The sequence below is a fragment of the Bombus pascuorum genome, chromosome 9 (genome assembly GCF_905332965.1).
Source record: "Bombus pascuorum chromosome 9, iyBomPasc1.1, whole genome shotgun sequence".
NCBI lineage: Eukaryota > Metazoa > Arthropoda > Insecta > Hymenoptera > Apidae > Bombus > Bombus pascuorum.
In genome coordinates, this window is record NC_083496.1 from 2396845 (window position 1) to 2416133 (window position 19289).

At 40.8% G+C, this 19289-nt stretch overlaps 1 protein-coding gene across 10 annotated transcripts in view; it reads left to right on the top strand.

Moving 5' to 3' along the window:
* The window catches only part of LOC132910266 (dystrophin, isoforms A/C/F/G/H), a 455671-nt gene that overhangs the window by 348473 nt on the left and 87909 nt on the right, over window positions 1–19289 (top strand). For all 10 annotated transcript variants that reach the window (XM_060965815.1, XM_060965814.1, XM_060965813.1 and 7 more), the window contains one exon: window positions 5865–6037. In XM_060965815.1, the coding sequence (XP_060821798.1) occupies window positions 5865–6037 (173 nt within the window). The remainder of the gene's footprint in view (window positions 1–5864; window positions 6038–19289) is intronic.

Consider the following 19289-nt stretch of genomic DNA (forward strand, 5'->3'; position numbering starts at 1 on the left):
TAAAAACAAATTTTTATAGACTCGACCACAGCAGCTTCCTCTTTCGTTTGATTTAAGTCGATCGTCATACGCACTGCAGAACGATATAGCGATAAAACGACATTGTTTAAACGTGTTGTTAGGTGCTACGTGAAAGAATTTCTAGCGTCGTCAGCCGATCGTAAATAGCGTAATTAACGAAGGAAGTCGTTTGTCTCGTCGCGGCTCGGAATATCTCGGCTCGTTACGTGTTTCGCGTTCGATGATTGATGGAACGTGGATATTATTCGCGAGACGGCCGCGTAACCGTGTTTTCCTTTGGCAATTACGTGTGTACGCCATGTGTTCGAAATATTATCAGGAGCCGCAACACCAGGCAATAAAGCGATCTCGCCTCCCAGACGTAATATTACGTCCTTGGCATGGGTACAGGTAATATGCCTCTCGCTTCGCCGCGGGCAAACCTGCACTTCGATTCGAGCGTAAGGATTCGCCGCTCTAATTGAATCGTGGCCATACAAACGCACGCGAAATTGATTTAATTACCGATGTTTGCGCGGATCGTCGCTGAGATAATCGAGGAGCCGGGTCATTTTGTGACTCGTAATTTTTTAATCGCTGTACTGCGGGTATTTTGCATTTATGGAATATTTGAAACTGTAAAATACGCAGATTGCTAAACTAGTTGCACGCATAAAGAACGGTCTATTAAACACATAACATTGGCAAAGAGAATAAGCTGTAAAAACATTCTGTTTTTAATTTTACATTCTTAACAATATATACCATTTTGTAGCCTTATAAAAGGAACTTGGAACGCGATAAATTCAAAATCCATATTCACGCAAATTTCTGAGCAATCTGAAAAACGTTACGAAGCTTTCGCGTAACCCTCCGGGTAGTTAAAAATTTGCAACAATATCGCGAAACGTTCTGCAGTTCTACGAATCGTCACACTGGCCTCTAGAGTGTTACAAGAATATTACGATATTGAAACGATATTGGAACATGCCGAAGTTTTCTGCTTCGTTTTCAACAGCGTCGTACGAAGTACCCCGTACTTCTAGACTTTCACGTGAACTTCATTATCAAGCGTCTTAACAATTAATTTCCCGTATATATGAGCTTAAACGAAGGATAAAATCACGAGCGGAAATCTTCCGAGTCCTTCCTTTTATATTTTCGCGAAAACTAAAATTGTAGAGAACGAAAGGAAAAAGGACAGGCGGAGGAAAAATGGAGCGATTTTATCGTTCATGACGCGCCATCGATAACGCGCTATTTGCGTAATTGCAGGGCGGTTGGTCCGATAAGAAGCACGAGCGCCGTCGACTGGCTAAAAACCCTTTACATTTTGCGTTTTTTCCAGCCCATCTACCCATCGAATTTCTTCTAAACGCTTCTTTCTTCTTTGCATCGGTTCACCGGGGTCACTTTATAGTCACCCATTACTCGGAAAATTTAATCTGCATTGAAAGTGCGCCGTTAAGACGGCGTATCGTATCCTCCACCCTCTTCGAGATCGATCGGTATCCTACGATGTGATACTTGATTGGCAAACAGCAGAAAAGTGTTAGCTTTCTTCTCTAAACTCTTTTCTACGAAATTCAGCATTATCGTAGAAAATTATCCCACGTCATACGGAAAGTATACCGTGCAAATTTCACTTTTTCTAAGTACAACAGTTTGAGCTGGATCACCTGTTAAGGTTATTCGGTGTATGTGGAATTGAAGAAACGCGTGGGTAAATTGTAAGGTATTGTAAGTATATATATATTGTGAATATTAAAGCACAAAGTGTGGAATACAATGTAAGCTGGTCCAGATCCTCACGCTAGCAACGTTACCCTGAGACTAAAAGAACCCTGAAGCCAACGTCGCACGTGTACCGCTTATGGTCTGTCATCGACGCATTCTTTTGTCTATGCGCTATCGATGACCTTAGCGCTTGAGAAAACCGAAGACCAGATTTTTTTTTTTTTAATTTTATTTTGGTTTTTTACAATTTGTTCTTATGGACATTTGGTAAAGTGTTATATCTTATTGGTGAAAAAAAAAAATAAAATAAAAATAAATATAGCGTGTGGGTGGCTACCCCCAGCTGGGTGCCAGCTTCGTTTTTTCTAAGTTATATCTTTTATGACCGAAGACCAGATGTAGAGTTTTCTTAAAAGTGGCGATCACTTCAACATCACCGAATGAGATTGGACGTTGATCAGGCAATCGATCGCTTTTGCATTTTCTATATACATGTACGGATAATAGAAGAATAAGATTGCTCGTCGTTTACGTTCACGACTGGACGACGACGTAACAATTTGTCTATCGTTTCACACATATTACATTTCTACAGTAATACAAAAAACAACGCAGTATAATAAAATGGAGAATTTTTAACATGTGTGAACGTTGGCGTATACTCGGACGACGATTAATCCAACCACAGCTATCAAACTTCATCGTTCAGATATCTGGTGTTCCAATTAAACGTCACCGATTCGCACTTTCGACCAGCACTCTGACGAAAAGCGTTTTGATGGATGTACCCCGACGCTTTTGAAACAAGTTCCTTGCACCGCTGCACATCGTGTACCACAATATTTGCCATCTATGTTTGCCGCTCTTCCTCTCCGGTGTACAGGTTGTACCGTAAATTGTGGACGCAACTTTACCGCGTCGAACACGTAGAAGCGATAAAAAAGCCATGCACCAGCTGTTCCACCATACCAATCAATTCCAGATATCTTGTTATTTTTACGACTGTCGATACTTTTTATTCCATAATTCGTTTAAATCAACCTTTTTATCATTTTATTGTGCAATCTTTTAAAAGAAATATCAAAAGGAACGATACGATTTTTCAAACATTTCCAGTATGAACGATATTTCATTAGATGATACAATGGCGATCGTAAAAAATTCAAATACCTTTTACAAACTAACAATTTGCGAGCCAACGTTTTCCATCTGAAATGGCGAACAATCGGTTCTCCGAAAGTGTTATCGCCTACATAAATTCCGTCGGAGCTGTGCATCACTCTCGGTACATTTTCTGCCATGGAATCGTCTACGTTTTATGATGCAACCTTTACACGCGTCAACTACGTTGATTCAAGAGAGATTCACGTTTGGAAAAAATATCTCTTCCATAGAATTCCTGAATTCCAATAGTTTTGGCTTTTCTAACTGGAAACATCAGTGAAACTCAGGGAACTCTGGTTTTAGAACTCGCAGTAGCCCAGACATCATCGATTACTTCATAGATTGCGAATTATTTTACGCAAGTTGATATTTTTTTGAATATAATTTTTAAAAAGTGGAACCAAGATAGGAAATTGGTTTACGTGCTTTAGATGTTTTATATATTTCTACATATTCAAATATTTATATATGTATTTCGCATTTTCAAATTTCCCCATAAATGCATAGAAATCCTCAGTCTATTATTTAGAACGCGAGGTCATCTTTTAATCAAACTGTTCGTTGGTTAACTATTCATTTATGGCTTATTTATCATCTATCTACGGTAAACTAGTAGAGTCGCAAAACGGAGATGCGAAACGGAAAACAACGTGCATTCAATTCCGGAACGACTTTCAATCTGTACTTGTTTGAATTATAGAAGTTAACATCCGTGGCCCGAGAAGAAAGGCTATTGAATTATTGTCCGCATCCCCCGTAGTGGAGAAAATTCGCCAACAGGATGGAACATACGAGTGGCTTTCTTTTCCAACGAAAATACCCTCTCTTAGGCTTTTGGATATTCACCGATTCTTCTTAACTCCGCTGTGACCTGAATGTCTGATCGCCAAAGGATGGCATTCCGTCTGTTTAATCATTTCTTACGACAGATTTCATTGTGCGTTAGGGGTGGTTTTTGGCGAACTATACCTTCACAGCGAATGGAGAATTCATTGTGAAGGGGATGATCGTGAATGGGGAGGTTCGTAGGATTTTCAGGGTAGTTTAAAATTGCACGGTCAGAACGTTTGGATGATTCATATGGTTTCTTTTCGACAGTCGGCTTTACCGGAACTGTACAGTAGTTGGATGATCATCCCTTAAAGCTAGTCTCGTCGCTAGTTTCTATTTGAATCGTGGATATTCGCCGTAAGAATATTTCCTCGACACTTTTATAGCACAACCAATCATTCCTATAGTACTTATACGAACGATAAATTGTAAAAAGTGAAAGGATATTCCGTTATTTTGAGGGATCTAAATTAACTAACTAGATACTACTAAATTTATTAAATTGTAAATGTACAACATGTACAATTTAGTAACAGGTAGTTACAGTCGCAATTTAGTAACAGGTAGTTACAGTTGCGATTTAGTACGGTACGTATTATGCAATTTAGTATAGATACAATTTGGCAAAACACATGTACAATTTAACAGTAAGTCCTTCAACGTGACGCCATACCTTTTTACTTTTTAGAATTTAGCCTTTACATAAACGATATAAATTTAAATTCTAAAACAGAGAGAGAGGCTATACATCTTCCGCTGTAAATACCAATATATACACAGTATCCATAAATAAATTTCCATAAAACAGTGTTTCTCCTAAATCACCGATTGCATCTGCATCGATTTTACAATCCACGAGAAAGGAATGGAAAAATGTGAAATCCTCTTACGACGAGTAGCAAGTTGCAGAAACGAAACCATGTTTTACGTTTGATTTTGAAGGAAAATTTTTCTGTTCGAATTCTGGTACCTGTGGAAATTGCGCGGAGTATATAGAGCGCGGAGCAACGAATATTTCTTAATTCACTTGCATCGACCTCGATTTATTTTCATCGGCGCACGTCAACCGTGGACCCAAAGCTTGGACGTACATGGGGAACCCGGCATAAATCACTTCTGGCCAAGCGTTCGCCGCAATTCACGTCATCACGATGACGAAACACTGTTCTCTTTTCCCCCTATTTTCAACGTATACTTTCCACAGGGTACTCTCCCGTCGAGAAAATCCCAGGGGAATATTGCGCGAATTCTTGAAATTTTCTACGTCGGATATTTCACGCTGACATGGAATGTTTCTTCGATAATAACATCGTTCGTTGATCACGAGATATTTTAGCTAATGCCAAAATTAGCTTCCACGATGGTTACTTGTATGGTAACTTGTATCGATCACTTTTTATTTTATTATTTTATTTACAGTTTGTTCTTAACGCTTCTGTATACACTATACTATGAAGTTACTCTTTCTGCTTCTGTTATAGTTGGTTACAATGTCTCTGTTTGAAGTTTCGTATTCCAGTTCAATTCTGCACAGTTTTGATTAGTTTGTACGAGTAACACGTCGGTCGACATTTTTGCCACTCCTATTTTTCGTCACGAGAATACTAGAAATGGAAAAATTTATTTGAGTCTGGGAAGCGTTATCCTTTTGATAGGCACAACTTAATTTATTACAGAAACCAAACATACAATACTAATACATATGATAATACTAATCATAGAAACGTATTAAATTGAACGTTTGTTCAATTTAGTAAAATAGGGATGATAGTTCTCGCAAATTTTATTAAATTAATATTTACGAATAAAGAGAATAAAAACAATTCTCAATTGGTATCGTTGGATCATGGTGATTACGATAATTTGAATTAATATTGAATTATTTATTTTTAATTGTATTAAAAATCTTATCGACAGTCTTCGTCTTCTAAAACGCACGATATAAACTGTAATGAAAAACGTATTAAAATTCTATTTAATCCATGATCTTCGTTGTAAATCATCTGAAACTAAAACCCATTGATGCTAATTGAGGATTGACATCAACCATCAAAAATTCAGTTCTTACATAATACAAAATTAGCAACACTCGAAGAGAAAAATTTACGTTACCTTTCGTTTGGATGTTTCAGGACCTGCAATCGGAAATCGAGACACACCGAGACGTGTACGCATCCCTGAATGGTACTGGCCGGAAGCTGTTGAGTTCTCTGGCCAGCCAGGATGACGCGGTTATGCTGCAACGACGCCTGGACGAGATGAACCAGCGATGGCATCACTTGAAAGCGAAGAGTATGGCGATAAGGTAAGCGACGACCGTACTGCTTTTTCTCATTTCTTTTTCTACTCTCTTCCCTTGTCTCCATTATGGTTCTTCCATCCTCCTGTTTTTCCTCTATCCCACATTATCCGTTTCTTTTTTCAATCCAATTAGCGTTCACGGTGAGAACGATGACAGGTGGAACGGCGAAGTTTTCAGCTCCCGTGAGCGGTAACAGGTGCGCCGTTTCGAGACAGACGTTCCATTTTGATTGCGGCCGAGTATCTAACCGGCGAGAAGTGGCCGTAGAGAATTCAGCGCGAGATCGCGGCGTGGAAGAATGAATTATACGGGGGATAAGTTGAAACGCGACGGCCAAGAGTTGGGTTATCGGTCTGGTGAAAAAAAAAAAGGACGGAGGGTGCTTGGAGGAAAAATGTGGGAAAGTGGCGAACCGAGATTTAAGGAAAATAGAAGCTTGAAAAATATATAGAGTGAAAAAGGAAGTGAATGACGCGTTATACGAGGAGAAGAGGATTGGGGGAGCGGTGGTGTGTAACGAGCAGAGAATAACGTGGAAAAGAAGATGAAAAAGAATAGTGTATAGAAAAGGAAGCGCACGAAAACGGAAAACGAAATAGGAAGAAGAAGTAATTGGTGGAACGTGAGATAAAGGTTGGAATAAGATGAAATGTGTGAAGAAGGAAAGAAGAAACGAGATTGGCTTTGATCTGAAAATATTATCGAGCTTTAGCGTACTTCTGCTGGCTATTAGATTGGCGAATTGTATCGAATTGGTCGAATTGTCCATTTTCTTTTGGGATCAATGTGTTTCTTCCACAGGAAACAACCGATAGCATGTTAAACGTTGCATTAACTGTGCCTCTGTACTTATTCGATCGCTTGTATGTAAAGTTTTCTCGTGTCGTTTCGTTTGATATTTTCTTCTCGGATGTTTTAATACGTTCGCGGTGAGCAAGGTTGTCGGTTAAAAAGTAAATCCAAAGAGATGCACGTGTCATATTGACGCGAGAACGGACGTATGAAAATGGCGGAAACAAATTTGCGAGCCAATGCACTTTCCTTCGTTGTCACGTGGAAATTTTTCGTCTGGGATCGAAACAACACGAACGCGATTTTTTTCTACCTTTGTCTCGTTTGATATTTTTTATTTGTTTCTGTTTTTCCGTCCCTACTGGACGAGCCGTTTACTTCCGAAAACTTGATTTCAGATTCCATTTCGCGTGCCGATCGATTTATTAATCCGTTGAATATTTGAAAAACGCATTAAACCAATGTCAAACTGTTCTCGCGACGGCCGGGGAATGTGAACGGTGGAGTTAGGAAAATCGCCGGTGCAAAAATGTTACAGAGGAACTTGGAAACGCGCAGGGTATTTCCAATTGTGCGCGTGTGTTTGCAGTTTCCAGTTTTGCTCGCGACAACGGTGCAAATAGGAAAAAGATAACGTTGAAAAATACTATCAACGTCAACGAAATCCACGCCTGCCTTTAATATCCTTCAATTTTCGTGCTTGAAACAGAGGTTGACGTTTAACCGGCATCATTCGACGCAAACGAAAACGAGAAAAAAGGAGCCTGAAAGGAAGAAAAGGGAAGAACAATGTACGTTGCTAATATGGAGAAAGGGAAAACAGGAGAGAAAAGATAACGCACGTTGTACGAGACAATGTATACACGCTTAAATGCATATTTTGAAACAGCGATTAACGCGATTAACGCCGAGGAACGACGACAATGACGAAACGGCGGGAAAAAAAGGGTTGAAAATCTTAAAAAGAATTCGTAAATCCGCGTGACAACGAACCGAGAATTATTCTCGTGACAACATTGCCGGAACAATGGCTTTTGACGCGCGAACAATTCCAAAGATTTCCAAAGCCGGGCGCACCGGGTCAGTGGCCGTGCGCACGCAGTAGGTTAACTATGAAGCCGGAAATTCTCCGAGCGCCATTCTCCTTTGATAACGTAGCAGTTATGCGTCGCGGTAATACGTAAGCAGAAATTGTAGCGACGAAAGAGCTACCGTTTCGCCCCTACCCTCTGGATCTTTGACGTTCGACCTGGCCTCGGTTCCAACCCTATCGATGCGTTGTGATGAGAAACTCTCACGGGATTCTCCGTGAAACTTTGAAGCCGCGATGCTGCTTTGACATCGCAAAACCTCTGCTCCGATCGCACCGACTCCAACCAGGTTGGATTATTAAGGAGCATATTGATTTTAGTCGGTCGATGCTCGATGCGTGCCCGGATTACAATCAGGGTTTACGTTTGTTACATGGTAATTTGAGTTCTCCGAATCAGCGTTTGGAATTCAGTTAGTAGAATTAATATTCTATTGCGTTATCCGAAGGAAACGATCGGATCAGAGATTTGTATTTAAGAATTTCAACCTATTCCGTGGAAAGACCGATAATTTCTTCTCTTTTGTTTCGGTTCTAATAATCAGGGATTCTCTTCTTTTTTTTGCCATACAAGTTTGTTTTTTATTATTTCGGTACTATCCACCTGCGTTTCTTTGCTTCACCATCCATAATTCGCGACTTTTTATCATTTTTGATAGATATTATTATAATAGATAATATTATAATGTTAGCAGTTTGTTCATTCAGATATTATTTTTAAATGTTACGATAGTAGATATGCAGTCTCGATTATTTATAACTGTTTATTGTTTTAATGGCAAAACTATCATCTTTTTTAACGGCGTGGAGGTAGAACGAAAAAATATTTGAATCCAAAAATTTCATCGGAGCTTAAATACTCTCCGTTTCCGTGTTTACAATCCGCGTGCTCAGCGCCCATCTTCCAAAGACAAAAATAGAAGCACAGTGAAGCGTTCGCTAGTTTGTGAAATTCGTAGGTGAAAAATTACCGGGGCGCTGTTTTTTCAACGTTCGCCAGTGAAAAACTCCATTCATCTTTCAATTCTGGAGGAAAAGATGAAAAGAGACCGTTGCTAGTTCTTTTGAAATTCGTCGATGAAAAATTACCGCGGTGACCTGAAACGCGTAACTAGGAAAAGAGCGAGAGAAAAAGACAAAGGGCGAGCAAGAAAATTCTAAAGTCAATGTCCATTTATTATTCCCGTTTCGCTTAATCAATTTCCCATTTTTATCGTCTGCAAAAGCCGCGCCCGTTTAAAAAACGTGAATCCCGACCTGAATCCGTGAACCGGCTGGCGCTTGATTTGCATCAGCCAGTTTATTATAAATCCTCCTTGGATTTTCCTCGTAGAAAAGTTCGCACATCTTCCTTGCGGAAGCAGTTTCGTTGCAAGGAGTTTCCAGATGGAATCTTCTTGCCGTCGATCGCCATCGTGTACTACGTTCGTGGATTACCTCTGTGCCCATATTGAAATCTTTATCGGTGGAAATTGCGAATCCCTGTTTCTGTCGCATGCATCGGATATGCCACGCACGAGTTGCCATCGCGGTGCTTTCGTAGCGAAGTATAAAATGGATCCTTGCGATCGATCGAGACGATAGAGAGAAGAAAGTGACTTCTTCAAAATCGCGTTTTTCAGATTCCGGATGTTTTATCAAGGGAAATTTTTCACTAAAAAAGAAACGCTTAGCTGTTTTTACCGATACTGAATGCGTCTTCGACTCTAAGTACGACCTCTGAGATGTGTTCTGATCCGTTGAATACTCCGAGGAATCTCACGATAATTTTTCTGAAACTCGATTGGAATCTGATCGCTTGATAGCGCGTGTAATCCTGATTAAGTGGCAAGTTCTAATTTGAAGTTGGCTGTGGTCTGCTGCAGATGGTTGTTTAGCTTCTGCATCGATCGTGCTTTTAGCTGACGAATGTATCGAAGTGTTTGAAGAGCTGTGACTAACGGTGTTGCTAGACTTTTCTCATTCGATAACTCTCACAGACTCGATTACACGTATCGTATTTACAGTGGGAACGAGCGGAGAAGAAAATGCTCTTTTCACCAGGGAATTTCGACGACACGTTTGCTACGGGTGCACATAATCGGATTTCCAGTCGCGGCAACTTGATGACGTCGCGTTCGTTCCAGCTTTCGAGACGGTGGTTCTCGGTAAACTTTCGCCTAGCCGGACCAACTATGCGAATTCGCGGCGCGGTGACGGAAATTTTCGACGGAAGTTAAACGCTTTGACGGTGGCCGGCCGAAGGGAAATTTCTCGGCATACTGAGACAACCAAAAGAGGAAAGTTGCGAGTCATCTTGGTTTTCGACAACCTTCCGTGGTACATAACAGTTTCGCGTTTCAATCTTGCGCCGTCCGTCAACTTTAATAAAGATATCTCCCTCTCCGCTTCTGTTTGGACAGCGGTAACCGGGCAGAAGCTTGATTTTTGCTTAGATGGAAACCGGCTGTTGCATCGTCATGATGTTTCACTGGGAATGAAACCGGTTTACAAACGTTTGTACTTTATTAAAGAATAACGTAGGAGGTTGCTTATTGATATCATTTGAAACTGTGTACTCTACGACGATATTAGACGACGAGTCGGTTTAATATCGGACGATTCTGAAAGTTGCTGCCGTTTTTGAGCTGTTTACTTTGAGAGGCTACAACTCTGCTGAAGTTTATTATTCCTGTTTGATAGAAGCACCGATATTTCAGGCTCTTACGAAAGCAAGTAAGGAAGGAATCTCTGAATAGTACCTTCGAGATCCGTCTATTAGCCGGAAACATCTCTCTGTAAAATAATTCTTCCATGAAATATGAAGCATTAGATCTATTGGAAGATCGGTAGAATATCAATCAGGTTCATTTAAAGCTCGTTTAACATTTCATGGCTCTATGTCTAACATACGCAGCACCTTAACCCATACAATTTGCAAATTCACTTTTTAAACAAGGATTCTTCCATTCAGTTATCCCCCTACGTTAAAAACTCGTGAAAATTTATAGTAGAAAGAAAAAATTATTCAATCCTCGGTTCTTTTACATATAATTTACAGCCGTCGACGGCGAATAAGAGACAGAGAAGTTTCATGCAGGATCCCGATAACGGGATAGGATTCGCCTTCGCTCTCTCTGTTTCTCTCTCTCTCTCTCTCTCTCTCTCTCTCTCTCCCTCTCACTCACTCACTCACTCACTCACTCCACTCCAAGAGGATTAATTTCAATCCTCTCCGGAGGCTCAAAGTGTTCGCAGAAAAGGCTGGAATCGTTCCGTGGTTCAGGGGGAATGACTCGAAAATTTAAGTAGCACCGATAAAGCGAAGTCAGCAGCGGGTTAACCCGGATAGAGTCGAGCAATCAGTCTCCATTAATTAGTCCGAGCTCAAGCTCGCGGTGCTTGATTACCGGAGGGGAGAGCGTATTCGTGGGGGAGGGTACGGAGCAACGAAAGCTGCGAACGGAAGCTTGGTCCCCTCCTCTTCCCACCCTTTCGACCCTGCTTCTCGTCTTGTTCCTCTGATTTCGCCGATCTTTTCGATCTTTTTCTCCCTCTCGCTCTCTCTTTTTAATCCCTTTTCTTCTCTTTGAATCGTCCGCCATATTTACCGGTGGTAACCTTCGAATTTTCGTAGCTCTCTCTCTCTCTCTCTCTCTTTCTTGCTTGTGAATCGTCGTTCCAGCACGGTTTCAACGCGGTTGCCAGTCCGCAATCAGACCACAAATACCGTTGGAAATGCTGATCCCGATAATTCGACCAACGATCGTTTCTGGCACCGGTTTGAACGGGGTCGGGAACACCGATACCTCTGATATGTTATATCGTCGGCGAAACTTTCCGAACAACCGGCCACCGATGCCGAGAAAGAGAGAGAACCAGCCGACAACCGAGTGTCCGCCCTCTCTCGCCTTTGTCCAGCTTCGTCGATCGCAGGGATTGGCTTTTTAATAGAATGTCGCGCTGGATTCTCGATACTGTACCGAAAAATACATCTATCGGTTGGATATTTTTCACCGCTGCCTGTTGCCGGTTTTCTGATTAAGTCGCAGGATATTACAGCCAACTATTTCTGCTTCTTGCAAGATACAGTGGTTCGAGAAAGTATTTGAACACTTGTAGCAATTTCTTGCGGATATAAAAAACATTATATGTATTGGCTTTTGAAAGCAATCTGAAACTATATAGATGTTACAAGATATTTATTACAAGCATTTTGTATCGTAAACATGAGCAAAATATTTCAATAATCACTATATTAGTTAATTATTCGGTATATTAATAGGCAGCAATATTTATGCAAATTTTTTTACTGTATATCGATTGTTTACTAAACGTACGTTTGCAGTAAATGGTTTGTAACTTCTATATATATTTTCAAATTGGTTCCAAATTTTACCAACGTAATCACGATAGTCGTATCTCGTTGCAATAGTGAAATTTCATGAAATAGCATGAAAAGATTCTGCGGTAAGCGATGGAATACTTTCGTGAATATTTCGTTGTATAGTTTTTGCAGATACATCTTCCAAATTGTTTCGTAATTTGTTATATTATACCTCGTATAAGGATTTTGAAGTTGCATGAATTCGTAAAATTTGACGCGTGTTTGGTGGAAAGAACGGTGCTTAATCGATAAGGAACAACCGTTCGATTTCCATTTAAAGAACAGTCAGGTTTAATTTCACCGGCAACAGCTTTTCCTCGCAGACGTCGTAATCTTTTTGCCCGATGTGTGCAACAGCTGCCTGCCGCTGTTGTTTGCCGTACGAATTACACAATCCTTCTCCTCTCTTGTAGCGAAACTCCAGTATTTCGTGAAGGTTTGCTGGTTCAGCGAAGTGAAAGGGAGGGTAAATTCGGGGGTAAACTACATTGCTGCGAACAAACAAAGAATTGGTAACCCTGGTCCCTTTCTTTCTTCTTTTATAGAACGACTCGTCAACCATCGAGAAATTCCGTATCGCTTTTACGTTAATACGTTTTGATTATAACTGCGTGTTTGATATTTGAGACTTTCCAATACTCCGATATATATATATATATATATATACAGTAACTTACAAAAGTATTTGAACGCTTACCATTAAACATTTTTATGAACATGTTACGTATATTATAGAAAATTCTTTGAATTATCATTAGATTATTACAATTACAGCACTGAAGTTTTAAACCTGAGGTGGTCGTTGGTGAAGGTGCCCGCAAGAAATTTCAACAAAAAGTTTATTAAACTATTAACAAGCAACAGTCAACAATTTACGATCAGCAATTACGATTAACTATCGACAATAATTTACGATTAACGATTAACTATCAAGAGTCAATAATCACGTATCTCTAATTATGTTTGCTTCGCTATGACACTAAACCTTTCGCACTTCGCAGCTCGGGGCAGAATGAATGTTTGGTTGGAACCCTTCTTTCTTTGTTGCCCCTTGATATCCCCACTACGCACGCGTTTATTAGATGTCCGCGACGGTTGCCGCGAAAGAACCGTAGGGGTATCGATGGTACATTAGGCTTGTCTGCCTTATGCTTTGAAGATATAGCGCTTTGTGTCGCGAAGCCGTTGGAAAGTTCCGTGGTCGAGAGCCACCACGAACCAGTCCGAAAATGTGTATAAAAGTTACAATATATTCAGTGCAAATATACGCTTGATAAAAATAATTCTCTCACCATAAAGTGTATGTTTGCTAGAAATATTTTGTAACATCTATGTACATTTTCGTATTTGTTTCACGATGGTCCTATCGTATGCCAAACAAAATCTATATAACACGTAATATATTCAATAAAGCTTCCGATAAAGATATGTATAAATAATGACCTTTAGGTCACTGTACTTCGATTAACTATTCTTTCTCTCCTTCTATTTTGATACAGTCGATACACGGACAGAGAACAAAGGAACACGACCAATGACCGGTTCCATCGTCGCCGAAATAAATTATACCATTCCTCTGTATCAACGCGTATAGACCGCCAGGTGGAATAAAAATCGCAGAAACTTCGTTCTTCGCCGCACGCCCCTCTAATCCACTCTCTCGATAACAGACAAAGATTTATAACGGGGGAAGCGTGGCCGAGATAAAAATCGGCGACTTTTCGTTGCGTTGCGCTCGGCCAGGAACGGATTTCGCGCAAACAAGATACCGGTAGCGGGTAAAATCAATAGCGCCAGCAATTAGTTACCGTGGCACGCACGCGAAAAGGGCAGGAGCTGCATCCGGCAGTCGGATACGCGGACTTTTCGGACTTGTTCAACATCCGGAGCCGCTGCTCTCTCCCTCTGCCTCTCTCGTTCTTCTCTTTTTTATTTTCTATTTTCGAACCTCGTGCACCAAACCGTTCGAATCGACGCTCGAAAAAAACAGTCGACCCGAACTAGTCGAGAATTTGTACGTGAAAATTGGAACCTTTCGGGGAATGACTGGATGAGAAAATTTGTCTCCTGCACGTGCCACCGGTTGACAGAGCCCATTCGTTTGACCGTGATATAAGATGTTTCTGTTAGCTTCCGTCTGCTACTTGGAAGTTAATCAATATCAGCTTATTTGACAAAGTCTCGATGTCATGAGAAATAATTAATCCTCTGTAGCGTTACGAATTATCGACACACTCTGTGTAACTTCGTTTTAACGATTTCGCTATTTTGTAAACGCGATTTGTAATCAAGTCAATGTTGTTTTGTGGTGATTTGTCATGAGTGTGACTCGATATTATGATTAATCGATCATAATTACGTCGTAAATTATTTAGAGAAAGTAAATTAGTTAGGTACAAAGAAATCCGAAACTATTAGCAACATTCTCCATTAACGTCATTACCATGAAAGGAGAAAGAACGTGCTTACGTATAGTACATTGTAAAAATTGCACATCAGAAGTTCAAAGACACTAAAAAAGATCACGACAAACATCTGTTCCTCTGGAATCACCTGAAATAGTGAAAAAGCTCGTTCGCCAAATCCAGGAAGAGAAACAGCGAGATAGAAGAGTATCTTGTGCAAACACGGAAACCCTATGAAACCTGAGAGGCAGCAAAGGAGAGTCACGGTTGTTATTCGAGAACATGAATCGGGAGGAATAATTACAGATACTGAGAGGTTCTCGCGTCCCAGCGCCATTACTCGCGGCGCGATTAGCGCACTCGCGCGTTCACGTATGTCGAGTGTCTAGGCGCCGGCGCGTCGAATCATCGAAACTGGCGGAACACACGAGGGCGAGAACGACGCGAAGCATCGTGCAACGTCGCTTTTACGCTCGTATCTCGCCGTGGAAAAGACTTCAAAGGCCTGTTCACTGCGTTTCTTTTAATGCCGTCTCCACGCGGTAGCTCGTTGCTCGGGAATTGTTCTCGCATGGGAACGTCGCGACTTTTCCAGAAGCTCGACTTCCATCCGTGCCGGAAGCGATCGTTCCAAGCTTCGTTACGAAGCAGTTGTGTTTCGTCTCGATTCCCTTGCAATCAGAGTTTCTCTGCATTTGTTGGTTCGTCGCATTCTTTCGTACGAACTGCGAGAGAAAGATTGGAAAAAAGAGAACAATGAGTTAGTCGGTTAATGATAAGATCTCGAGGTTCCTTGCTGCTGGTTCAACGATATTTACCGGTAGAAATCGATAACGAAGAATATAGCAAGGTTCGAGTCGCGCAAGCTTCGACATCTTAAAATTCTATCTTGAAATTTGCACTGAATTATCGAACCTGTTGTATTTCGCGAGACACTGTCAATCTTTAGTGCAATGGAGGAAACGTTGGGAAATATCGCCTACTTTAAGACCAACGAGAAAAGATTATTATAAAGAATTATCGAACCTGTTGTATTTCGCGAGACACTGTCAATCTTTAGCGCAATGGAGGAAACATTGGGAAATATCGCCTACTTTAAGACCAACGAGAAAAGATATGAAAAATAAGAATACGATAAAATATTGGTCATATTCGAATTTAGCTAATTACAAAGCAAATTACGTAGCTTGTTATTTCAAGCAAATTAGCTTGCGAGTATTCCGACTCAAGTAGTAACATGCAGAAAATCAGGACTTTTAGCAGCTTTGTATGTTCACGTGGAAAAATTAAATCTGTATATCTATTTAGAGGACAATGAACGTTAAAGTTACGCATAACGTGACGCGAGTTTAGAATCTGTTTCCACGCTGTGTATTGCATATCGGTGAACAAAAGCGATGAAAGAACCGACAAAAGAGACTGTCAGGTTGAATTATTAAATCACGTGGCAAACGAACCAGTCTAAAAGCTCGGTCAAAGGGACGCCATTGAATCCTCGACAATTTCGAAAGGTGTACGGTGATGCCAGTGAAAATAGTGGGTCCTGTGATAGCGAAGAGCCGCGATAGTTGATTCGTCGCGCGCGCCAGCTGAACCGGAAGTGACAGGTAGATAATCGCGGATCGTGATGAATCACCAAGCCAGGCCCTTATCAGTCGCCCTCTGTACATCGTCGTTCTTTTCCCGTCGTTTCGCGAACACACCGAAATCTGTCACGTACAGCGCTTTTCCGCTACCAGAACACGGCACCTATTCTCCCTTTCTATTTCTCTCTTTCTCTGTGTGTCGAGCGAATCCGGTCAAATCGAAGTTATTTTTACGTGACGTCGTCGCGAAGACATAGAAAACGTGGCTGGATATCGAGAACGAATGACCAACAGGGAATTTGTTGCGATCGTGTTCGACGGTGTAGACCAGGTGCAAAATGTTGGGAGAATATTTCATTGGAAGTATGACAGATTTATACCATTGGGAGGAAATTATGGTATAGTTTGGTAGATGATTAATGTTACTGGATGATAGAGTTTGGGTCGAGTGATTACGATAGTTTGAAAGTATTAAGCGAGAATGTAGTCGAAGAATTACTAGACAAGTAATCCTGTTATACTTATAACGATTATAAAATGACAAGTTGTGATCGAACATCCTACGATTTCTCCAGTCAACAGTATTTAATTATCTTCGTTCTTTGCAATCCTAAAGTAACCAAACAAAATTGCAAATTCCGTTTCGATCTAAAGAAATTAACCGACAATTAACCAACGCTAAGGAACATTAAGAAATTACTCTATCCTCTCTATATCGATTAACAAAAGAATTCAATAATTCCATCAGATCCATCGTCGCGTTATTTGCATCAAGCAATTCGAAAAAAGAAAAATATCCCCAAAAATTACTCCCTCGTGGATCGAAAACGAAGCTATAAAACAAACGCTAAATTGTACGCAATATTCACACCATTTGTCCGATACGCGACGAGTTAGACACGGCATTATATTTCATGGTTTAACAGCAATGCACCAACAGAATGAAATCAAGCTGTCGCTCAGGTCGAAGCTTCCTTCCTTCCGGTCTGAAAGCAGTCGTAACTCATTACTGGTACCGGGGTAGTACGTGTTTCCAGGGGTGTATCGGATGCACGATAGCGGGCGCCGGCTTAAAGTATGATAAGGTGTGGCTTAGCGTTAATCTCCGGAAGAGCTGTCGGTTTTCCCGCGCGGGCTGCCTCGTTTCTGCCCGCTAAATGCACCTTCCTCCTTGCCTAACCGTATCCGCGTATCCACGACGTCTATATTCCCGGGCATTACGTTCCGTTCAAACCAGATGCGACCCGACCGGCTTACTTAGCCGTTCTCCGTGTCCTTGCCAGCGTCGTTCGACGAGGGACGTTACCCCAAAGCTCTCCGCTTCTCTCCGCCAGGAATCGATAGGAATTTATAGCAGCAGATAGTCGTAAACGTGGATGATCGGATGTGCAAGTGTTTTCGTTTGATCTCGACGAGTATGAGTTATTGAATTACTATGAGTCGCTCTGAGGATAATATTATTGCAAGCGAACAGTAAAACAACTTGTATATTTATAAACTATGGTACATTATTACAATCGAAGGGTTTGCTGCGGTAAGACAGCTTTAATTTCCAATAATTCGAGTAAAAGTAAAAATTAACTCGAGATTCATCGAATCGCTACTTTTTCACGCGTGCTATAAATTCGGTAAACTCTTCGACTCTTTGAACTGGCTAAAATTCTAATTGTTGTTCTGACTGTTAGGCGTATTGAAACTTAGCTCCTCTGGTAACTTAATTATTTCTTGAAACGACGAATCTATAGATATCTAGATGTTTTCGATCTGATATAAATTTCCACCGTGAATCTTGATCGTCCAAATAGGAACAGAATTCATTGGGATTGTGTTTTTATCCGGGAGAACAATCGGTATTGGCGGTGTGCACAGGGATTTCCGGGGATTACACTGCAAGGCATACTCTTAGAATTAGATAGAAGCCACGGTTTACTTAGCCAGTTTAGATCCTAACGCGTGTACACGGCTGGCGAAACGTGGGTTTCCTCCGAGCGTCGATTTATTACTCGCGGTTCGAAACCGGCGTCTCCTTAATAAATCTTCTACATTAATTTCGATTTAAACGACTCGTTATTCCAAACAGTACCGTAACTCATCGCCATAGTAGGGGTAGAGTAAGCGTTTAATCGAACTGCCGGCTCGAGTCATTCAGGGGAAAAGCGTTTCGCAGTTCGAACCCAGTGGTAAGCGTTTAATCTGCATAGATTAATTTGATCTGTAATCAAATCTGACCGCCAATGAATTGGAGCGAGTCTCTTCTCGGCCGATGTCGATTTCAAATTATCGGTATACCGTGTTAGACTGGCATTAGTCGAAATTATATTTGTTACGTGGATTATTATATTGAATTATACGAGTTGAGATAACGTGACGTTTCCAAACAATGCGGAATGTTTCTTTGAAGCTCTGTTGAATTTTCTGCCAAAGAAAAACGCTTCGATCGTTGCAACATTAAATAAAAAAGCTGTTTTCGAATGAATAATTCCATCGACACGAATTCCTTTAAACACGAATTTTCGCGGTAATCGAACGACCATATTTGTTTACTGGTGACATTCTATGGTTGCAATTCCTGTAACTACGAAACGATCATAATCCTTTGATGATAGACGAACGAACAGACCCAACGATTGATAAAATTGAAGAAGGATCGAAAGATTTTTCGCGAAACGTAGAATTTGTCTAAATGTCCCTGTAAGTTTTGACTAAATAGAGTTGAATTACCATTATCGGATAATTCACGTCACCAATGGTCTAAGACTACAGTTACAGTGGACGTGTGCTCTAACATGTATATTTATACAAATGTTTCTCTCGTCAGAGCAAAAGTTTGTTAAAATGTGCATCCACTGACTACCAGAGTCTGACTCAAAAAAAAAAGATCCAATTTAACGACACACTGCTGGTTCTATGTTGAAACATCACGAGAAACCAATAGGCCTGTTTCTCAAGCTGAAATTTCCGACGTGCAAAGTGAAGTCTCAGAAACAGAAGGGAGCAGGTTTTCGCGGAGACAAAA